Here is a 20,026-nt window from a genome sequence, read left to right on the forward strand (position 1 = left end):
TGTCCGTGATCTCGTGGAGTGTGGTAACGCTGTATGTGCTCTGTGTTTCGTATGTGTGTCTCAAATGTTGCTTTGTGTACCCCTTGCGTCATCGACAATATACACTCAGTGCATAATATCTTATTAATTCTAATAGGTTATGGGCCCAGAACACGCCAATTAATTGACAAGAATGAATCACGAAGCCTCGAGAGAAGTCAACAGAATAACGAAGTTAAGCGGTCCGGAAAAATGGACCTCGTTTAGATATGGGTGTACACTGCTGCTGCAACGAGCACGTGTTCTCAACGTCGTCACGAGACTTGAACCTCGACCCGAACCGGTAATTATTGTCTTTCTATGTAGACGTCTTGCGAGACAAAGAACAAAGCTTGAATTTTGAGAATTTCTTCTTTGCAAAAGAAAATGAGAGAGACGAAAATTGTAATGATGGCAAAAGACTAAGCTATTTCCTGGACATTGAAAAGAAAAAAAAGGAGATTTGACGAGTAGTTGTAAGTGATTTTTCATGTAATTGTGCAGCATGGATCTGCTCTTCCTAGTAAGAGACCAGGAATCGTAGTATCGTTGAAAATCTCGTTGATATTTTTGTAAATTGTTCTTTGTGCTGTGTAACAGTTGGGAACTTTAAAATAAAGGTAATCAATTGTAAAACTGCTGTTGTGACGTCATGACCACTTTTGAGATTGTTGTCCTATGAAGCCGTTTTGTGGTCCTATGGCTTAGATGGCAAAGCGCCTGCCTAGTAAGCAGGAGATCACTAGTTCGAGTCTCGTTGGGACCTGTAAGAAATATCATCATAATCATCCCGTGTCTCTTAGAAATCAGAAAAAGAACTGATAGAATCGTTAAAATAAGTTCTATTATAGCGCAGAATACCGTTAAATTGCTAGTTATAATGATTATTTTCTTGGTAGTCTAATTTTGACTGCCTACTAGGGCACAATTCCAAAGGTATTTTCCATGCTGAAATTTAAACACCAAATCATAATAACTAATTGTGCAGCATGGATCTGCTCTTCCTAGTAAGAGACCAGGACTCGTAGTATCGTTGAAAATCTCGTTGATTTTTTTGTAAATTGTTTGGAACAGTTGGGAACTTTAAAATAGAAGTAATCAATTGTAAAACTGCTTTTGTGACGTCATGACCACTTTTTAAATTGTTGTCCTATGAAGCCGTTTTGTGGTCCTATGGCTTAGATGGCAAAGCGCCTGCCTAGTAAGCAGGAGATCACGAGTTCGAGTCTCGTTGGGACCTGTAAGAAATGTCATCATAATCATCCCGTGTCTCTTAGAATTCAGAAAAAGAACTGATAGAATCGTTAAAATAAGATCTATTTTAGCGCAGAATACCGTTAAATTGCTAGTCCCTGAGGTATATTTATATACGAAGGTCCTTAACAATATAGGGTGTGGGGTATAGGGGGTAGGGTAGTAGTAGCTAGTAGTGAAATTCAGAGGGTTTAATGTCCATTTAGTTATCCTTTATACGTTTCTTCCCTGAATGACCAATCGTCACCAAATTTTGTACATAATTCTGTCAAAATTTGATACATGTCCTAACGGAGATTCATTTGTTTTCATTACTGTTTTAGAAATTTAATTTGCGTACTTGTTACCTAGCTGGTTGCTGAATCCTAGGCAGTGAATTCGCTCTTTTTGCGTAACCTTCCAACTGTCAGTGCATGCTCAGCAGTGTAAACAAAAAGAAAAAAAAAGTTTTGATCTTCCCTAGCAAGACAAGTTTTCTGCTATGGGAGTGGAGAGTATTAATTATTTGATTTTGTTTTTATGTTCGATTTCGATTTCGTCTTTATTCTTCTTTTTACTTTGTATTTTCCCACTTTTATTTTTTTAACCCTTTTTGTTTTATTATTACCTCTTTTTGTTTACTATTTTTTATCTTGATTTTAATAAATTTGGTTGTCAGTAAAATTTCTATGCCTCCTTTTTTAACAGTTAGTCATCAACCAAGAAGTTGAGGAACATTTTAAAAATGTTAGATTATATTCATTTTGAAGCTCTGGGTCATCTCTCCCTTCTTCCTCTGTCCTCTCCTCGGTCATCAAGATCTTCCTGCGGTCGTGAAGAGTTACCACCGATCTTCCACTTCCATTTACCTCCGAAAGCTTATTAAGAGGAATTTTTCAAAAATTACAGACTTAGTTTTCTTTTCCGACTTGATCGAGATTCGAACCCCGAACCATGCGAATGGCAGCCTGGGCTGATGACCATTAGACCATCATTGTTACATTAATAGAAGGGAAAAAATTGGTGTGATGGTAGTTCGCTATCTATTAGCCAAGACTCATGTAATGCAACATGTGACTGCATGATATAATTGTATTGTTACTATAGTAATATGTGTTACTTTAACTTAATCTAAACATGAAGTGCGACGTGGGGTGGCGGGGCGAAGCCTCCGCCACACCTAAGTCGCACCACTCATTATATTATGATTGGTGCGACTTCGAATATTACGAATATTATGATAATATTGATAGATTATTAGTCAATTAGTTAATAAGAATCAATTAATTTAAGAGAATAAAGGGAAACAAAATTTTCAAAACATAATAGTATGTATTTATCTACTATTTAACCTTGATTTTCTGTCTCTTTAACGTTTAAAAACATTCCCGAAGGACATTACCGAAGGAATCTTGTTATAATGATCATATTCTTGGTAGTCTAATTTTGACTGCCTACTCGGGCACAATTCCAAAGGTATTTTCCATGCTGAAATTTAAACACCAAATCATAATAACTAATTGTGCAGCATGGATCTGCTCTTCCTAGTAAGATACCAGGACTCGTAGTATCGTTGAAAATCTCTTTGATATTTTTGTAAATTGTTCTTTGTGCTGTGGAACAGCTGGGAACTTTAAAATGAAAGTAATCAATTGTAAAACTGCTGTTGTGACGTCATGACCACTTTTGAGATTGTTGTCCTATGAAGCCGTTTTTTGGTCCTATGGCTTAGATGGCAAAGCGCCTGCCTAGTAAGCAGGAGATCACGAGTTCGAGTCAAGTTGGGACCTGTAAGAAATGTCATCATAATCTATTAGAAACGGCTGTCCATTTGGCAAACCCGCTTTACCCCCTTCCCCTCCTTTGAGCAAGTGACGACGCCAGGCTTTTCTTGAAGTCTGGCAACGTGGGTGGGAGTCATCTTAGAAAAGGGGGGGCTTCCTTATTCCTTCTTCTTGTCCGTGATCTCGTGGAGTGTGGTAACGCTGTATGTGCTCTGTGTTTCGTATGTGTGTCTCAAACGTTGCTTTGTGTACCCCTTGTGTCATCGACAATATACACTCAGTGCATTATATCTTATTTATTTTAACAGGTTATGGGCCCAGAACACGCCAATTAATTGACAAGAATGAATCACGAAGCCTCGAGAGAAGTCAACAGAATAACGAAGTTAAGCGGTCCGGAAAAATGGACCTCGTTTAGATATGGGTGTACACTGCTGCTGCAACGAGCACGTGTTCTCAACGTCGTCACGAGACTTGAACCTCGACCCGAACCGGTAATTATTGTCTTTCTATGTAGACGTCTTGCGAGACAAAGAACAAAGCTTGAATTTTGAGAATTTCTTCTTTGCAAAAGAAAATGAGAGAGACGAAAATTGTAATGATGGCAAAAGGCTAAGCTATTTCCTGGACATTAAAAAAAAAGGAGATTTGACGAGTAGTTGTAAGTGATGTTTCTATCCAACGGCTGCTCAGAATGAAGTCAATGACCATTTTTTTTTAAATTATGAAACGTTTTACAGTAATTGTGGGGCCAGACTTGCTTCTTTGCAGCCACGTGTTGGTATAGAAACATGACACTACCCGATGATGGAAAAACATTAAATGCTTGGCTTATTGTTCAAGTTTGCAGTCGTAAATAGTGTTTCTATCAGATAGGCAATTCACATGATACCTGTAAGCTTGACTTTGTTTTCAGCCGGCTAAAGCAGTCCGAATTAATCCTCTTACTATATAGCCTCTGTCTGAAATAGAAACACTATACTGCCTTTATAGCAGGAATTGTGAAGAAATTTTATGTCGTTGTAAGTCGGGTAAACGCATTTGCTTGGGACAAATTATCGTTCACGTCACTCAGGCCTCACACACGCCACACTCGCATCTAACGAGTGGTGAAAGTCACGATCGTTTGATTAAAACAAAATATAAATATATATTTATATATAAATATATGTATGTATACATATTTTATGCGCGTACCACGACACGACACGAGTACCACTGTTTGTTCTATTGAGAACTCACACATGATTATGCTGTTCATTGAGAGCACATCTACGCAGACGCGGCATATTTACGCACGCCAGTTAATTAACGTTATGTTCAATTATTGACAGAACCTCAATGAGAACCAGGAGGTCGCGAACCAAAATTTGATAGACGCTTGGGACATGAAGGATGCAGAGGCGAGAATTATAATATTCTGCAACGTTGAGGGGCCACAGCAAACTCTCATCGAAGGATGCGCGTCCTCCGCGGAAATGTGGGAGCGTCTGATACTGCAATACGCCAACGCTGCTCCTATCAACGACAATCTACTGCTAGAGAAATTTTTCAACTACAAATACAATCCTGGTATACTAACTCTACAGTTCATAAAACTAAAGAATCTTGTTAACTCACATATGATTACCGTTCACAGAGCACAGAGTGCTGGATCATGTGGCAGTTTACACAAACTTGGCAGAAGAGCTGAGAAACTTGGAATCACCTGTCACTGAACAACAACTCGTTGTGAAAATTATCCAAACACTGCCCCCCAGTTTTCGCTCATTCCGTTCGGCTTGGGACAATCTACCAAGGAACGAGCAAACAATAGCAAACCTAACACCAAGACTGGTAAACGAAGAAGCCATCAGCAGAGCGGCCAACAACGGCGCGATGGATCCGACCGATGCGGCCTTCTTTGCGTTCCACACGCCTAAGGCAGCCGCTTTCGCCGGGGAGAGTGCTGCAAAGACATCCCCAGGGCAAAGTTTCGACAACGCAGCACACGCGCAAGGGGGATTCCGTGGCCGTGGACGAGGCCCCTACTTTACGGGTGAATGGCGAGGACGTGGCAGAGGCAGAGGAGGAAGAGGAGGCAGAGGTGGTGGGAGCTCCAATCCGCACAACCACTCATACGCACGAAAAGATGGACAACAACAAAACGATCAGCAGCAAAGCAGCCAACATGCCGGCTCAGTCGTCTGCTTCAACTGCAATGGAAACGGACACAAAGCTTATCAGTGTCCAACAAAAAGAGAAGAAGAACGTGGTCAGGCGAGACAAGAAAATTTCAACAAGAAAAGAGGTTTTGGCTGTATCTCTTCGTCATTGTGTCTGGTTGCACGGGAACACAAGGTCTGGAACGCTGATTCGGGCGCAACTAATCACATGACTGATCAACGGTCCTTCTTCACCACTTTCAAAATAATTCCACCCGGCACATGGAAAATCAATGGAATTGGTGGTGTTGAACTACAAGCCCTTGGTATAGGAAACATCGACGTCATTACAGAAGTAGATGGTGCGAAGCTTGAAGGAACATTCCACGACGTGTTATACGTTCCCGGTCTTGGAATTAATCTTTTTTCAATTGGAGCAGCCACCGACTGTAACGTCAATGTTGAGTTCACTGACACACAGGTATGATACAACTCGTAAAAATTTACAGTCATGACTCGAGATTTACGTATATAAATATTTCCTTACCAACAGGTCTTTTTCGCTAATAAGGAAACTAACGAAAAATTCATGACTGGCTCCCGTGTCGAAAACTCCCTCTACAGATTATGCGCTACGACCAAAAACCCAACGGAACTGAACGAAGAATCTTCAACAGCGCTCTACGGTGTTGGTAATGGGAGTACCAAGGCGTCCCTCGAACTTTGGCATAGAAGATTCGGCCATCTCAACTGTCAAGACATTTTAAAGATCAACAAATCTAAAGCAGTATACGGCCTGCACCTCAACGACGTAAAAAAACCACTCATATGCGAAGGTTGCATCTTTGGAAAACTCCACCGTAGCAAGTTCCCAACCGGATGCGGCCGCGCGGAAAATATCGGCGACTTGATCCACTCCGATGTCGGGGGTCCATTACACGTGCCAACTCCTGAAGGCCATCGCTTCTTCGTCATCTTCAAAGACGACAACAGCAGTTATACAGTAGCCAAACTCATGAAGACGAAAAATGAAGCTGGCACGCATTTCATGGAATTCGCAGAAATGATGAAAACCCAAACCGGAAGGCCAATAAAAATACTCAGGACGGACCAAGGAACCGACATCCTCGGCGGAAACTTTAGCGAATACAAAAAACGTACTGGTCTTATTCATCAAACTACTGCTAGGTACACTCCACAACAAAACTCTCGTTCCGAGAGAACGATGCGTACAGTTGTAGAGGCCGTGAGAAGTGGCCTGTACACTAACGACAACAGCAACCAACTTCCGTGCAACATCAGAAATGAAGTCAGAGAACTCTGGGGCGAATTTCTTCTGGCTATCGTTTACATATTCAACCGGACTCTCACCAGTCACACAGAAGTCACTCCGTTCGAGAAATTATTCGGCAAGAAACCATCGGTTGCCCACCTAAGGGTTCTCGGCTGCCGCGCATACGCGCACGTTCCCGACCAGCTACGCAAGAAACTAGATCCTAAAGGCGAAGCATGTTGGATGGTCGGCTACGGTGAAAATCAAAAGGCCTGGCGACTTTGGAACCCTGTTGAGAGGAAAATAATCGTTTCCCGTGATGTCACCTTCGATGAAACAATCCTGATTGGAGATCACCCACTCACAGCTGTAAATGACAAGAGCCCATTGGAACCAATGCAACTATTAGTAGAAGTACTTAATCAGGTATCTTGCTTATACTAGTAGCCATACATAAACAAACAAAATCTATTTTTTGTGTATATATATTTATATATGTGTATATATGTATATGTGTATATGTGTATGTGTATATATGTATATATATATTTTATATATATATCCATTTTTTTTTTCCACCAGACTCAACTAATCGAAGGTGTAGATGAAAGCCAAGACACTCCCGATAATCAAGATGCATCAGTCGAAGAAGCTTCCCAAGTCGAGGCCTTAGAGGAGGAGATTGAACGGGCTCCTGGCGGCAGAAATGAAGAGGGTATGGAAGTCCTCGACGTTGCGGATGCGGAACCTGTTCACGTTGTGACTCCTGATCACGCCAACAAGAATCTAGAAGTGGATGAAGTCCCCAACATTGACGCCCCACCGATATCGAGTCACGATTCACACAATTATCGAAGGTAAAAACTAATCGCTGTTTCGAAACAATTACTGGCGCTCACCACCTTCTATATATATTTCATAGACCCACAAGATCCGGCCGCGTGCCAAGATATACGAATCGATACGTCGAATATATGGAATCATTCGGAAATGCAGCATCCACTGATCCAGCCCCTAAGCGCTCTTCATTTTTCGAACTAGAAGTTGATGAACCACAAACCTACAAACAAGCGGTGGAATCAAGATATGCGGAACAGTGGTTACCCGCTTTCAAGGCAGAGTATGACTCTCAGATCAAGAACAAATCGTGGGTGCTCATCCCAAAATCCCAAGTACCAACTGAGTGCGCTATACTGCCTCACAAATGGGTTGGGAAATATAAGCCGGGCTATGGAGACCCACTGCAGCCAGATTTCGTGGCCCCACGCTTTAAAGGAAGATTAACAGTTGTTGGATGTCACCAGCAGTACGGCGTCGACTACGAAGAAACGTACGCACCTGTGCCACGCCTTGACTCAATTCGATCTGTTCTATCACTCACCGCATCGCTCGGATACAAATCATTTCAATTCGACGTGGCCACAGCGTTCCTGAACGCGGATGTTGACAAACCAATCTTTATGACCCAACCCGAAGGATTCGTGGTGTCTGGAAAAGAAGACCACGTGTGTAAGCTTTTGAAAGCAGTCTACGGCATAAAGCAGGCTTTGGTGCGTTGGAGTCTTTGGTGCAAGACCTTCATCGCCGCCCTACTCAGATATGGTTTTAAGGCACTGGACGCAGATATGTGCGTGTTCATCCTGGTAAACAACAGCATCGTGTCATATCTCTTCATCTGGGTAGATGACGGATGGTTTTCTAGTAGTGCTGATGAGGAGTGTCAACGCTTCGCTACTTGTTGAATTATTCAACCGCCCTTGACGCTGAGGGTACGGAAGATGACACTGAAGTGTTCGGTACGAAACACCGCTACGACCCACCACGAATGCTCGAAGCAGGCCCGAGAGGAAAATACGACAAGAACGACGGCTCGGATGAGCAACCAATGACCGAGCAAGAAGAAGAGAGACGCCGGGAGCTCGAAGAACAGCACGACGTAGGACGGGGAGAAGATTGGGTCCAAGGCATTTGGGCCTCAGACCCGGGCAATGACGAGCCACCACCGTCCAACGGCACCACTAACAGAAACTAAACGGACACATCACCTGAGCGGCGGAACACCTTGTTGCTCAGGAAAAGCACAGATGAGACGGAGCGCTCAGATCACCAGGCCGAGGCAACACCCTATCCATCGGCCAACTTTTACATGCCAGCCCTTGAAACCAAGACATTATGCGGCGGAACATTATGCAGTTTCCCTATTGTAGAAGAGGTCCTTGTTATCAATGATGGGACTTAGACGAAATCCTAGAATATCTGGCGGGACTTAGAAAGAATTCATCGGTTGGGACTTAGCCGAAATTCCGGCAATGGGACTCAGAAGAAAAACCAATCGAGCGGACTTAGAATAATTCCGACCGACTGGACTTAGAATATTCACGGGATCTCAACCGGCCAACATTTGAATTTACCGCCTACATTGGATTTACCGCCTAAATACTTGGGCAAATGATAAACAGGAAGTTCCCGGAGGCATCCCCAACTCCGGAAGTAACACCCGCCAAAGACTACAAGGAACTGAAGACAACGCCACCTATATTCCGCACGTTATTAATTAATTGAATTATGCATACATGACAACGTTTATTACCCAGCCTATAATTGTATGTAACCTCAGGGCATCTATCTGTGCTAATAAATCACTCATTCACACCCACTAAAACTAGTAAGTTCTTATTTAGACTGCTCCTTTGGGTACGGGTCTTGAGTCAATTCCCTTGGGCATCTGCTCATTGTATTCCGCTTGTATTTGTGTATGTTGTCCGCTCTCCGTCGTGGGAAAAGACTTGTATTTATTTGTGTATTTAGGGACTTAGAAAATATTTCTTGGGCAACGAATAATTTCTAAGACAGAACTCAGATCGTTCTGTTTTCTGTGCTGCAGCCACCCCAGGAGATATAGATACCCGGCTTCCGGACGGTATCAACCCGGCACCGATAGACGCATCGTCTGACGGTAGCCACCAGCACTCAAACGGCGTTTGACTGTCATTTTACGGGGTGACTCCAAGCCACCACCGATCGTCTCCTCAACCGGTGTATACCTGATATTAACCGGACTTATTCTTTCTCTCCACAGATCCAAGCTGATCATCTACCGCATAGACGCATCGTCGACCGCATATTCAACTCTATCACCGAAGAAGTAAGTGTCTATCAATTAGAAACACCCGTCATACGGCAAATTCATTGAACCGCCCAGAGAAATCTGGAAGGGAATTACACCTATAATTCTACATGGTCCTTCGAACCGGTTCCTAGAGCCGATTCTAATTGAAACCCATTTTTTTTTGCAGTGGCCAACCGCTACATTCCTCCTCCGGCCGACCTCGTCGTCCCGATTGACGCCATCAAAGAATACAGCAAGACTCTGGTGGCAGCAGGGGATCCAAGGGAGTGCTGGCGCCTGTTAGAGTATCTGTTCGAGCTTCCATTTTTTCACCTGATCAACGCCCCAGCGCCCTTGGCGTTACTGGAGCCAAAGCAGACCCCACGAAAGGTGCTGCAAGCAGCCAGACGACTAAAAGACGCCATCGCTCGGCTTCCCGAAGACAAGCGTCTAGCGATCGAGAGGGAGGACCAAATCCTCGCGGACAACGCCAGGATCGCACGCGAGTCGCGGCTCAACGCCAGGGAGGCGGCCAAACGGAAAGCCATTATCCACGAGGAGGCCCTCCTTGACCACGACGCCCTCGACCTCGAGAAGCGATTCTTGGAGTTGGACGCCAAGCGTAGGCGTACAACCGACGCCCCACTCATCGTACAAGTCAACTGTGCTCCAACGCTCCCGGCCAAAGAGCGCGTATTAGTCGAGGGGACGTTCACCGGACCACCAGGCCCCCACGCCACGACAATTGGGAAAATTACCGCCCGACTTCGAGCAGAGAGAGCGTTAGAGGAGCGCATCGCTCGGACTGGTGCAATCCGTACGGGAATTCTAACTCCGCCGGTAACCCCGTTACCTCCACTACCGACCCCCGAGGAACTGCACGTCCCGTCGACCAAGAATCTTCCAGCGACTCCCGCCCCTCTCCCGTCTACTCCTAGGCGCCCACGCACGGAGGCCGAACTAGTGCGGAGTTTAACGAAGGACGGCTGCACTCTCCGCCCAGTGGTAACACGGATCGACACACCAATAGACAAACCGTCTAAAGGAAAGTCTCTCCGCAAAAGTTCGAAGTCCAACGTCGGTACACCAAAGCCTGGACCGTCCTCAAGCTCGACCACGGAAGCCGAGCTCGAGTCTCTAAGGATCAAAATCATAACACCCACGAGAAAAGAATTCATCCGGGCACACGGTACGATCGCGCCACGGTCCAAGACTCCAGATAGCCGAAAGACAACTCAACACACAGAGAGACAAACTCGGAGCAGGTCAACCGGCCGAACGCCCAGGCAACGGGAGCTGTTCGGAACGGAAGACGAGGAGACCCTGCTACAGGACCCACCCGCCTCAACCAGCACTACTCCGTCCTCGCGTCCTACCATTCGGGGCCGCTCTCGGATCAGCCGCATGTCATCAGACGACGAGCTCGAGGTCCTAGCCGAGCCTAACGAAGCTGAGGACCTGGTCAGCCGAGCAACTCGACTGGGCCTTATCAACGACTAAAACTTTCCGGCTTCGGCCATACTTGTTCGTTTCAGTCTATTACTGTTACTTGGTTCCTGTCAACAATACATATTTGTTTAGCATTCAATCCTCGAATTGGTTTTGTTACCATAAATGGTCCTGGCTAAGAAGGGTAGCAGAGGCAGAGGTCGAAGAGACGACACCCCTGCTCGAACTCCTACACCGGGTAAGCGACAAAACTTGCCGATCAGCCCAGAGGAGATCGCGAGACAAAACGCAATAAGGCAAACTCTTAGAGACAGGTCACGAAGACCAGTTACGATGCCGAATAGCAGTTCAGGCTCAGCGAGTGGGCAAACAACGCCCGAAGATCAGCCGGGACAAAACGTTCCACCGGTTGCAAGAAACCCGATTCCGGAGCTCCCATCTCCGGATTTGAATGACTTAGTAATAGGAGACAACGAAGTTCTGAGCGTAAGACTCCAGGAATTAACAGCACGCGTAAACAGATCGGAGAACCAAATGCAGGGCACAAGTCGGCAACTGGAGGCCATGCAAGCCAACATACGGGAAAACACAGGCTTCATAGCCACGATGATCACGACAGTCCCGACGTTACAAGCGACAGTCATAGACCTCAAGGGCACAATATACAACGAATCAGCATCTAGACTAAGGGTCGTCGAACAACAATCGGTGGCAACCCTTCAAAATTTCCGCCGTGAAATGAACGGGTCACTGAATACTGTGGAAAGTGAACTCCGCGGTACGATAAGAAATCTGTCACTCCATATAGCCGAACTACAAAACATGCCCACGCATGGGGCCCTCGAAGAAGCCATTAGGACCGAGACAAGGGCATTACTCGACGCCCAAACCGAGGCCCGAGACACGGCACTCAGAGTATTAACAGACAGACTGAATCAACTGTACGCATCAGGGATAGCATCTATGAGAAGGATTGAAGCCTTAGAAGCGAACAGACCTCACACAAACCCGGCGGCAGCCGCCTCGGCAACGGGAACCATTCCTAGACCGGCCCGAAGCCTATGGGACGAACCAACAGAGAGAGAGCCTCCTCGGACAAACAGATCGGGTGAAGACAGGCAGCCTCCATCATATGACGAACCACCGCCATCCTATCACACCACGATGGGCAACGGAGACGGATCTAGACATCAGACAGGTGGCGGGCCAACCGTGTCGGGCGCGTCACGACCGCACTCAGATCATAGGAATCGTCCGGCGGCCGGACCACCCCCCAGAGGGTCACACCGAAGTCTATCACCAGATAGAACGGCAAGAGCTCCTCGTCGTGGCCCAGCCAACGACCAAGAAGAGCTGACAGAAGAACTGGCGCAAATTCGCGACGAGCTAACAACAGCTTATGCGCGTTATGGGAGGTCTAGAACAGAGCCAGAAAGACAGGTACAACGGGTTAACTTTATGGCCAGATACCAACCATATATAGACACTACAAAAGCGCTAATGCCGCTGCTCGACCGAGCAGGTAAAGCGAACCTTAGGCAAGAAATAGCCCGGGTAGAAACAGAGAGATTGGGCATTACCCCACAGCAAGGGCAAGCCCATGCAGCACCGCCGAGAGTGAGGATTAACCCACAAAAATTCTCTGGAGACATCTTGAAATATCATGGTTGGAGAAGCACTTGGGATACGTACCATAACAATCCAAGCTACACAGACAGTGAGAAAAGCCAGATGCTCGAAGCAGCGTTAGAAGGGGAAGCCAGAACATCGACAGCAAGCTTTACGTTCTCAGCGGAAAGCTACGCTAACATCTTACAAGTTCTAGCAGACAGGTTCGGCAACCGAAACCAAGTGATCGGTAGGCACGAAGCCCTGTTAAGACAAGCAGCAGGCAGGCCACTGGGAGCCGAAAGTACAGCATTTGAGCTGAGAGAAAAATATATAGAAGTGGCCAACCATCGTCAAGGTCTACTAGACCAGGGTGTTCTACCAGCCACATTTGACTCCCACACGGCAGTCGAGATACTGAGATCTCTACCCCACTCCATCACAGAAAGATGGAGATTCAACTGGGGAATAAACAACGCACCAACACTAGACCAAGTCTTACAACAACTTGACGATTTGATACAAGTGAAATCAAGTGAAGAAGCCACACGTCAAGCGTTCAGACCAGCAGTCATTCAGACAAATGCAGCCTCAGTTGCAACAGTTAGATTCAGAGACCAAACTCCTCCTAGAGCGGCTTGTGTTATCTGCAGTAGTGAAACACACAACTCACATTTCTGTTCGATGGGCACAGCAAGAGATAGGAGACGGGTTATAATAGACTCAGATCGCTGCCTTAGATGTCTAGGCCAGGGACACAGATACCACGACTGTCAGTCTCCACAGGCATGTAATAACTGTCAAGCCACATCCCATGCAACGGTACTATGCACACTAGAAAGACGTGGAAGATCTCCAGGCCCACGGCAAAGACCTAGGAGCCGTAGTCAATCACAGGAGATTGGCAGAAACAGGTCGCCAAGACCGAGCACACCGGCATCAATGTTGCGCCCAGCACAGTCGCCCAGAAGAAACACAGCACAACCTGAACCTGTGAACGAGCAGACTAACGTCGCCAGGTTAGAAGGGACAGACAACGGGCTAGTGACAGCCGGGGTTCTACTAAACTTTACGGCAAAAGCCAGAATTCACGGAACTGATGACTGGATCACGATCAGGGGAATTCTGGATAACGGAAGTGGCAACTCCTTCATTACGACGGACTTAGCAAAAAGGCTGAACGCAGAAGTCTCAGGCAGGCAATTAATCAGAGTAGGCACCTTCGGGTCCCCAACTCCGATAGAAGGATACTTGGATATCGTACGGATTTCAGTCGCTGGTCAAGACGGTGACAGAAAAATACATAGTTAGAGACTTTGTACAGAAAATCTCACCATACGTAGACACCGAGCTCGCTCGACTGCTACTAAGAGAAGGCAAAACTTTAGCCGATACGAGACATAGAAAACCGTACCACGGAGAGAACATCGACATGCTCATCGGAAACAGTCTCATGGGAGAGTTTATTACAATGGAGGCCCCACGGAAGCATAACAGGGTCCTAGCCCAGAACACCATATTTGGCTGGGCGATATCAGGATCGCTGGATAACCCCCCATTGAAAACAGCTACTCTGACAACCAAAGTGGACATTATCCCTGAGGAACAACAGATATCTAGTGTAGACAAACACTTCAGCGTCTTCTGGACACTAGAGAGTCTGGGAATATCCAGACACGAAAAAACTGACCAAGAATTCATACAATGGTACATCGACAGCATCGAGTCGGATAAAGATGGACGGGCAGTCATTAAACTACCGTTCAGAGGAGAAAAACAAGATTATGACTCTTGTGAACCAATAGCTAGGAGTAGGATGCAAAGCTTACTAGTAACCCTAGCTGCCAACCCCGTACACCAAAAACAATACCATGAGGTAATTCAGTCGTATCTCAGAGACGGATTTATAGAAGAAGCAGATCCCAATTACGATGGCCCAGTAGCCTTCGTACCACACGGGCCAATCTTCCGAGACCAGGCTGAGACAACTAAAGTAAGACCTGTATTCGATGGATCAGTGCATCACAAAGGACGACGGAGCTTCAACGCGAACCTCGAAGTAGGTCCCAACCTCAACCCAGACATAATGGGCATTCTCATGAGATTCCGACAAGACAGCATAGCTTGGACCGCCGATATTGAAAAAGCGTTTTTGCAAATACGAATTCATGACGACCATTGTCAGATCGTACGGTTCCTATGGGTTGACAACCCCAAAGCGAAAAACCCGGTAGTCAAAATTTATGTCTGGAAACGACTGCCGTTTGGTCTCACCTCCAGTCCATTCATTTTAAGAGCCGTGCTCATGTGGCACCTAGCGAAGTATGAGACACAATATCCTGGGATCACAAATCGAGTCCTCGATCAAATCTACGTAGATGACTGGATGGGAGGTGAAGAGAATCCACAGGCGGCAGCCGATGAGATAAGGTTAGTGAATCGGATACTCAGCGAGATCCAAATGAAATTGTCCAAATGGACAACAAATTCTCCGGAATTAAAAGAACTATTACGGGGGGAGATCACATTCTCCTCAGAACCATCGAATCTGGCTATTAATGAGGTATTCCAGCATACAGACAAAAAAGCACTGGGTATCCGGTGGGACCCCAGTACCGACAACTTCTCCTTCAATGCAGATCATATCATCAATGAAGCGATAAGAATCAAAGACGGGCTAACCAAACGGCAGTTGTTTAGTCTAGCGCTTACGATGTATGACCCGCTCGGGCTCATAAATCCAACAATGTTGAACGGGAAAAGGTCGATGCAAATCACCTGGTTATCACCCACTAAATGGGATCAACTAGTGACATCAGAACCTACAGAAACATGGGAGAAATTTATTAAAGGGTTGAAAGACCTTGGTCTAATAAAAATTCCCCGGTGGACAAAAATAGACAAAAAACAGCCTAGCGAGCTTCACATCTTCTGTGATGCTAGTGAAACAGGCTACGGAGCGGTGGTATATCAAAAGCAAGGCTCGACAATCGCACTCATAGCAGCGAAATCTAAGGTAGCCCCGCTCCCAAAGAAATCGATGTCAATACCTCGGTTAGAGTTGCTAAGTAACGTGATGGCTACCCTCCTCGGGCAGTACGTACGGGAACAGCATAGAACAGATCATGCAGCACATATCTGGACCGATTCACAAATCTCGCTCTGCTGGATCAAAGCCACAGACAAAAACCCAGAGATATGGGTACAAAACCGAGTCACTAAAATCAGGGCGTTTGGAGCAGAATCACACTTCTGCGAAGGGACACAAAACCCAGCCGACTTATTATCCAGAGGAGCTTCAGCCAAAGAGCTTGCCCAGTCAAAATGGTGGACAGGTCCAAACTGGCTACCTAAGTATGATGAATACAAACCCTTGGAAACAACGGTTTCTCACATCAGAACAGACATGATAAGACCAAAGCATCCGATATGGTATTTAGAATACAGCGAATGGACAAGAATCGTCAGGATACGAGCTATGCTCACCAGAGCTATTGACGCCTTCTGTGGGCGAAAAGTTTTTTCCGACAAAAAACATGAAGTAGATGAATACTGGTTAGCGGACGCGGATCCTCAATCAGATAGCTACCGGTATCTGACAATCAGAAAATTCGTCAGGCTACAGGATCACGAATTGCTCCGAGCCACGTACGACGTATTGCGGCAAGCGCAAAGAGAATCATACCCAGAGGACTATGAGGCCATCATCAACCAAGAAACTCCGACAGATAAGCTGTTTAAGAAACTCAGACCGAGATTCGATACAACCAACCGAGTAATCCGGTGTGTCGGAAAACAGCAAGCGCTCCTCGCACACTATAAAGAGGACGCACTAGTTCTACTCCCACCAGATCACTATCTATCAACAGTATTGATACGAGATATACACAAGAGAGTCGGTCACCTAGGCATGGCTACAATGATCACAGCAATCAGGGTCGACTACTGGCTCCCAAGACATGTGCAAGTCATCAGAAAAATCTTAGATCAATGCGTACCCTGTCAAAGACAGAATGCCACATCTTGTGACGAGATTCCGTCACATCTACCTATACAAAGACTAAGGACTGAAGACCCGTTTTCAGTCACTGGAGTAAACTTTGCCGGGCCATTCCAAGTCTTGGTAACCGAACCTTCAGCCGGCCCACCGGTATTACCCAAAGAGACAGCCCCAGGTATTTCAGGAGCCAAGAAGTTCGAACACATAACCCCAAAAATAGCTGGTCAAATACAACATGTATACATCCTCCTGTTTACATGCGCAACCACACGAGCAGTACATCTAGAAGTCACAAGAAACAAGAGTACAGCCGCCTTTATCAATGCATTCAGACGCTTCTGCGCCTTGCGCTTCAAACCGAGAACACTATACTCAGACAACGCGAAAGAATTCGAAAGTGCAGCTAAGTACCTAAGAAGGTTGTTTGCAAGCCGCCTTATAGGAGATTACATGGCCAATAATAACATTGTCTGGAGATTCTCGGCAAAACTCTCATCATGGTGGGGAGGATTTTGGGAGAGAATGGTACGAACAGCAAAAGAAGCACTCTATAAAACCTTCAATCCACTACAAATGGATTACGACCTCTTCTGTACAGTAGTCACTGAAGTCAGCGACATCGTGAACAATAGGCCACTAGCCTATGTAGCAAAAGACCTATTTCCATTGACTCCAAACCAACTCCTCAAAGGAGGATTTGTGAATCAAATGGACACGCAACCACTCGATGAGGCGTCACTACTGAATTCAGACACCTCGCACATAACAGCAAGAGAGATAGCTCGACGACAGCTAGTAGCCGGTTGGTGGACAGAATATCGACCTAGACACCTTAAGGATTTGAACCGACACTATGCGGCTCAGAAAAGAATCAAACCAATTCAAGTAGGACAAGTCGTAATCGCATTTCAACCAAACACCAAACGCATCGAATGGCCAGTAGGACGAGTAACTGAAGTAGTGAAAGGCAAAGATGGAAAGATACGACGGGTTCAGCTAATTCTGATGGAAAAAGGCAAACCCGTAGAAACAGAACGAGCAATCCAATGCCTATACCCACTGGAAGTAGAAGCAGGGACAATCGATGCCGACTTCTCGCCAACACCCAGTCTGTACGGGGACTATGTTACCTCAGCTGGGGAATTATGGAAACAAGATTCCATGGGGGGAGTGTTGAATTATTCAACCGCCCTTGACGCTGAGGGTACGGAAGATGACACTGAAGTGTTCGGTACGAAACACCACTACGACCCACCACGAATGCTCGAAGCAGGCCCGAGAGGAAAATACGACAAGAACGACGGCTCGGATGAGCAACCAATGACCGAGCAAGAAGAAGAGAGACGCCGGGAGCTCGAAGAACAGCACGACGTAGGACGGGGAGAAGATTGGGTCCAAGGCATTTGGGCCTCAGACCCGGGCAATGACGAGCCACCACCGTCCAACGGCACCACTAACAGAAACTAAACGGACACATCACCTGAGCGGCGGAACACCTTGTTGCTCAGGAAAAGCACAGATGAGACGGAGCGCTCAGATCACCAGGCCGAGGCAACACCCTATCCATCGGCCAACTTTTACATGCCAGCCCTTGAAACCAAGACATTATGCGGCGGAACATTATGCAGTTTCCCTATTGTAGAAGAGGTCCTTGTTATCAATGATGGGACTTAGACGAAATCCTAGAATATCTGGCGGGACTTAGAAAGAATTCATCGGTTGGGACTTAGCCGAAATTCCGGCAATGGGACTCAGAAGAAAAACCAATCGAGCGGACTTAGAATAATTCCGACCGACTGGACTTAGAATATTCACGGGATCTCAACCGGCCAACATTTGAATTTACCGCCTACATTGGATTTACCGCCTAAATACTTGGGCAAATGATAAACAGGAAGTTCCCGGAGGCATCCCCAACTCCGGAAGTAACACCCGCCAAAGACTACAAGGAACTGAAGACAACGCCACCTATATTCCGCACGTTATTAATTAATTGAATTATGCATACATGACAACGTTTATTACCCAGCCTATAATTGTATGTAACCTCAGGGCATCTATCTGTGCTAATAAATCACTCATTCACACACACTCAAACTAGTAAGTTCTTATTTAGACTGCTCCTTTGGGTACGGGTCTTGAGTCAATTCCCTTGGGCATCTGCTCATTGTATTCCGCTTGTATTTGTGTATGTTGTCCGCTCTCCGTCGTGGGAAAAGACTTGTATTTATTTGTGTATTTAGGGACTTAGAAAATATTTCTTGGGCAAGGAATAATTTCTAAGACAGAACTCAGATCGTTCTGTTTTCTGTGCTGCAGCCACCCCAGGAGATATAGATACCCGGCTTCCGGACGGTATCAACCCGGCACCGATAGACGCATCGTCTGACGGTAGCCACCAGCACTCAAACGGCGTTTGACTGTCATTTTACGGGGTGACTCCAAGCCACCACCGATCGTCTCCTCAACCGGTGTATACCTGATATTAACCGGACTTATTCTTTCTCTCCACAGATCCAAGCTGATCATCTACCGCATAGACGCATCGTCGACCGCATATTCAACTCTATCACCGAAGAAGTAAGTGTCTATCAATTAGAAACACCCGTCATACGGCAAATTCATTGAACCGCCCAGAGAAATCTGGAAGGGAATTACACCTATAATTCTACACTACTTGGATCGGTAACGAATTTGAAGTAAGATGTCTCCCCCCGACAAGATTCGTTGGTATGAACATCGAGTACGACAGGGAAAATAGCCAAGTATTTCTCTCGCAGCAGCACTCGATACTCAAGGCACTGGAACAGTTCGGCATGACGGATAGCCATCCCAAGCTGACCCCAGCCGAATCCAGCGTTCACCTTTCTAGTTCGATGGTGCCACGCAACGAGGGGAAAGTGGACATGTCTTTAATCCCCTACCGTGCGGCAGTTGGATTCCTGCTCTATCTCTCATCTACCACTAGACCGGACATTGCTTACGGCGTTGGACAAGTGTCAAAATTTTGCGAAAACCCACAGCCGGCGCACTGGAACGCAGTCAAACGTATATTCGCTTATCTGAAAGGTACGCTCGACTTCGGTATATGGCTGGGTGGACGGAAGGATGAAGGAGCCGTAGTCTATACCGACGCCGACTACGCCAGTGATGTAGACGACCGAAAATCCATCTCAGGATGCATCGCTTTCTACAAGGGAGGGCCAGTCGCATGGTCGTGCAGGAGACAAGAATGTGTTTCTATCTCAACTACCGAGTCGGAATATGTGTCCTTATCTGATGGAGCGAAGACAGCTCTTTGGCTCAACGCGCTGGCTAACGGCCTAAACTCGTCTCCGGTCCCAATGGAAAAGTCTTCAGGCGACGAGGTACCACCAAATCCCGTTAAGATGTATTGCGACAATCAAA

General features: G+C 46.2%; 1 protein-coding gene, 1 non-coding gene and 1 pseudogene across 2 annotated transcripts; all 3 read left to right on the forward strand.

Moving 5' to 3' along the window:
- The first annotated feature begins 1,185 nt into the window (after positions 1-1,185).
- Positions 1,186-1,258, forward strand: Trnat-agu. Its single transcript has one exon. It is a non-coding gene; the product is annotated as a tRNA-Thr (tRNA).
- Positions 1,259-9,689: 8,431 nt separating this feature from the next.
- LOC124348378 lies at positions 9,690-11,061 on the forward strand (annotated as a pseudogene).
- A 114-nt stretch (positions 11,062-11,175) lies between these two features.
- On the forward strand, positions 11,176-18,085 carry LOC124348457. Its single transcript, XM_046798708.1, has 2 exons — positions 11,176-13,906; positions 13,962-18,085. Exons 1-2 carry the CDS (start codon positions 11,176-11,178, stop codon positions 18,083-18,085), a joined length of 6,855 nt encoding a protein of 2,284 aa, XP_046654664.1.
- The last annotated feature ends 1,941 nt before the right edge of the window (positions 18,086-20,026 follow it).

This window comes from Daphnia pulicaria, chromosome 1 (assembly GCF_021234035.1).
Source record: "Daphnia pulicaria isolate SC F1-1A chromosome 1, SC_F0-13Bv2, whole genome shotgun sequence".
NCBI classification, from domain to species: Eukaryota; Metazoa; Arthropoda; class Branchiopoda; order Diplostraca; family Daphniidae; genus Daphnia; species Daphnia pulicaria.

Coding starts and splice junctions, on each gene's coding strand:
- LOC124348457 (XM_046798708.1), top strand. CDS start 11,176: ATGGTCCTGGCTAAGAAGGGTAGCAGAGGCAGAGGTCGAAGAGACGAC. Junction 13,907..13,961: donor TTCAGTCGCTGGTCAAGACG/GTGACAGAAAAA, acceptor CACCATACGTAG/ACACCGAGCTCGCTCGACTG.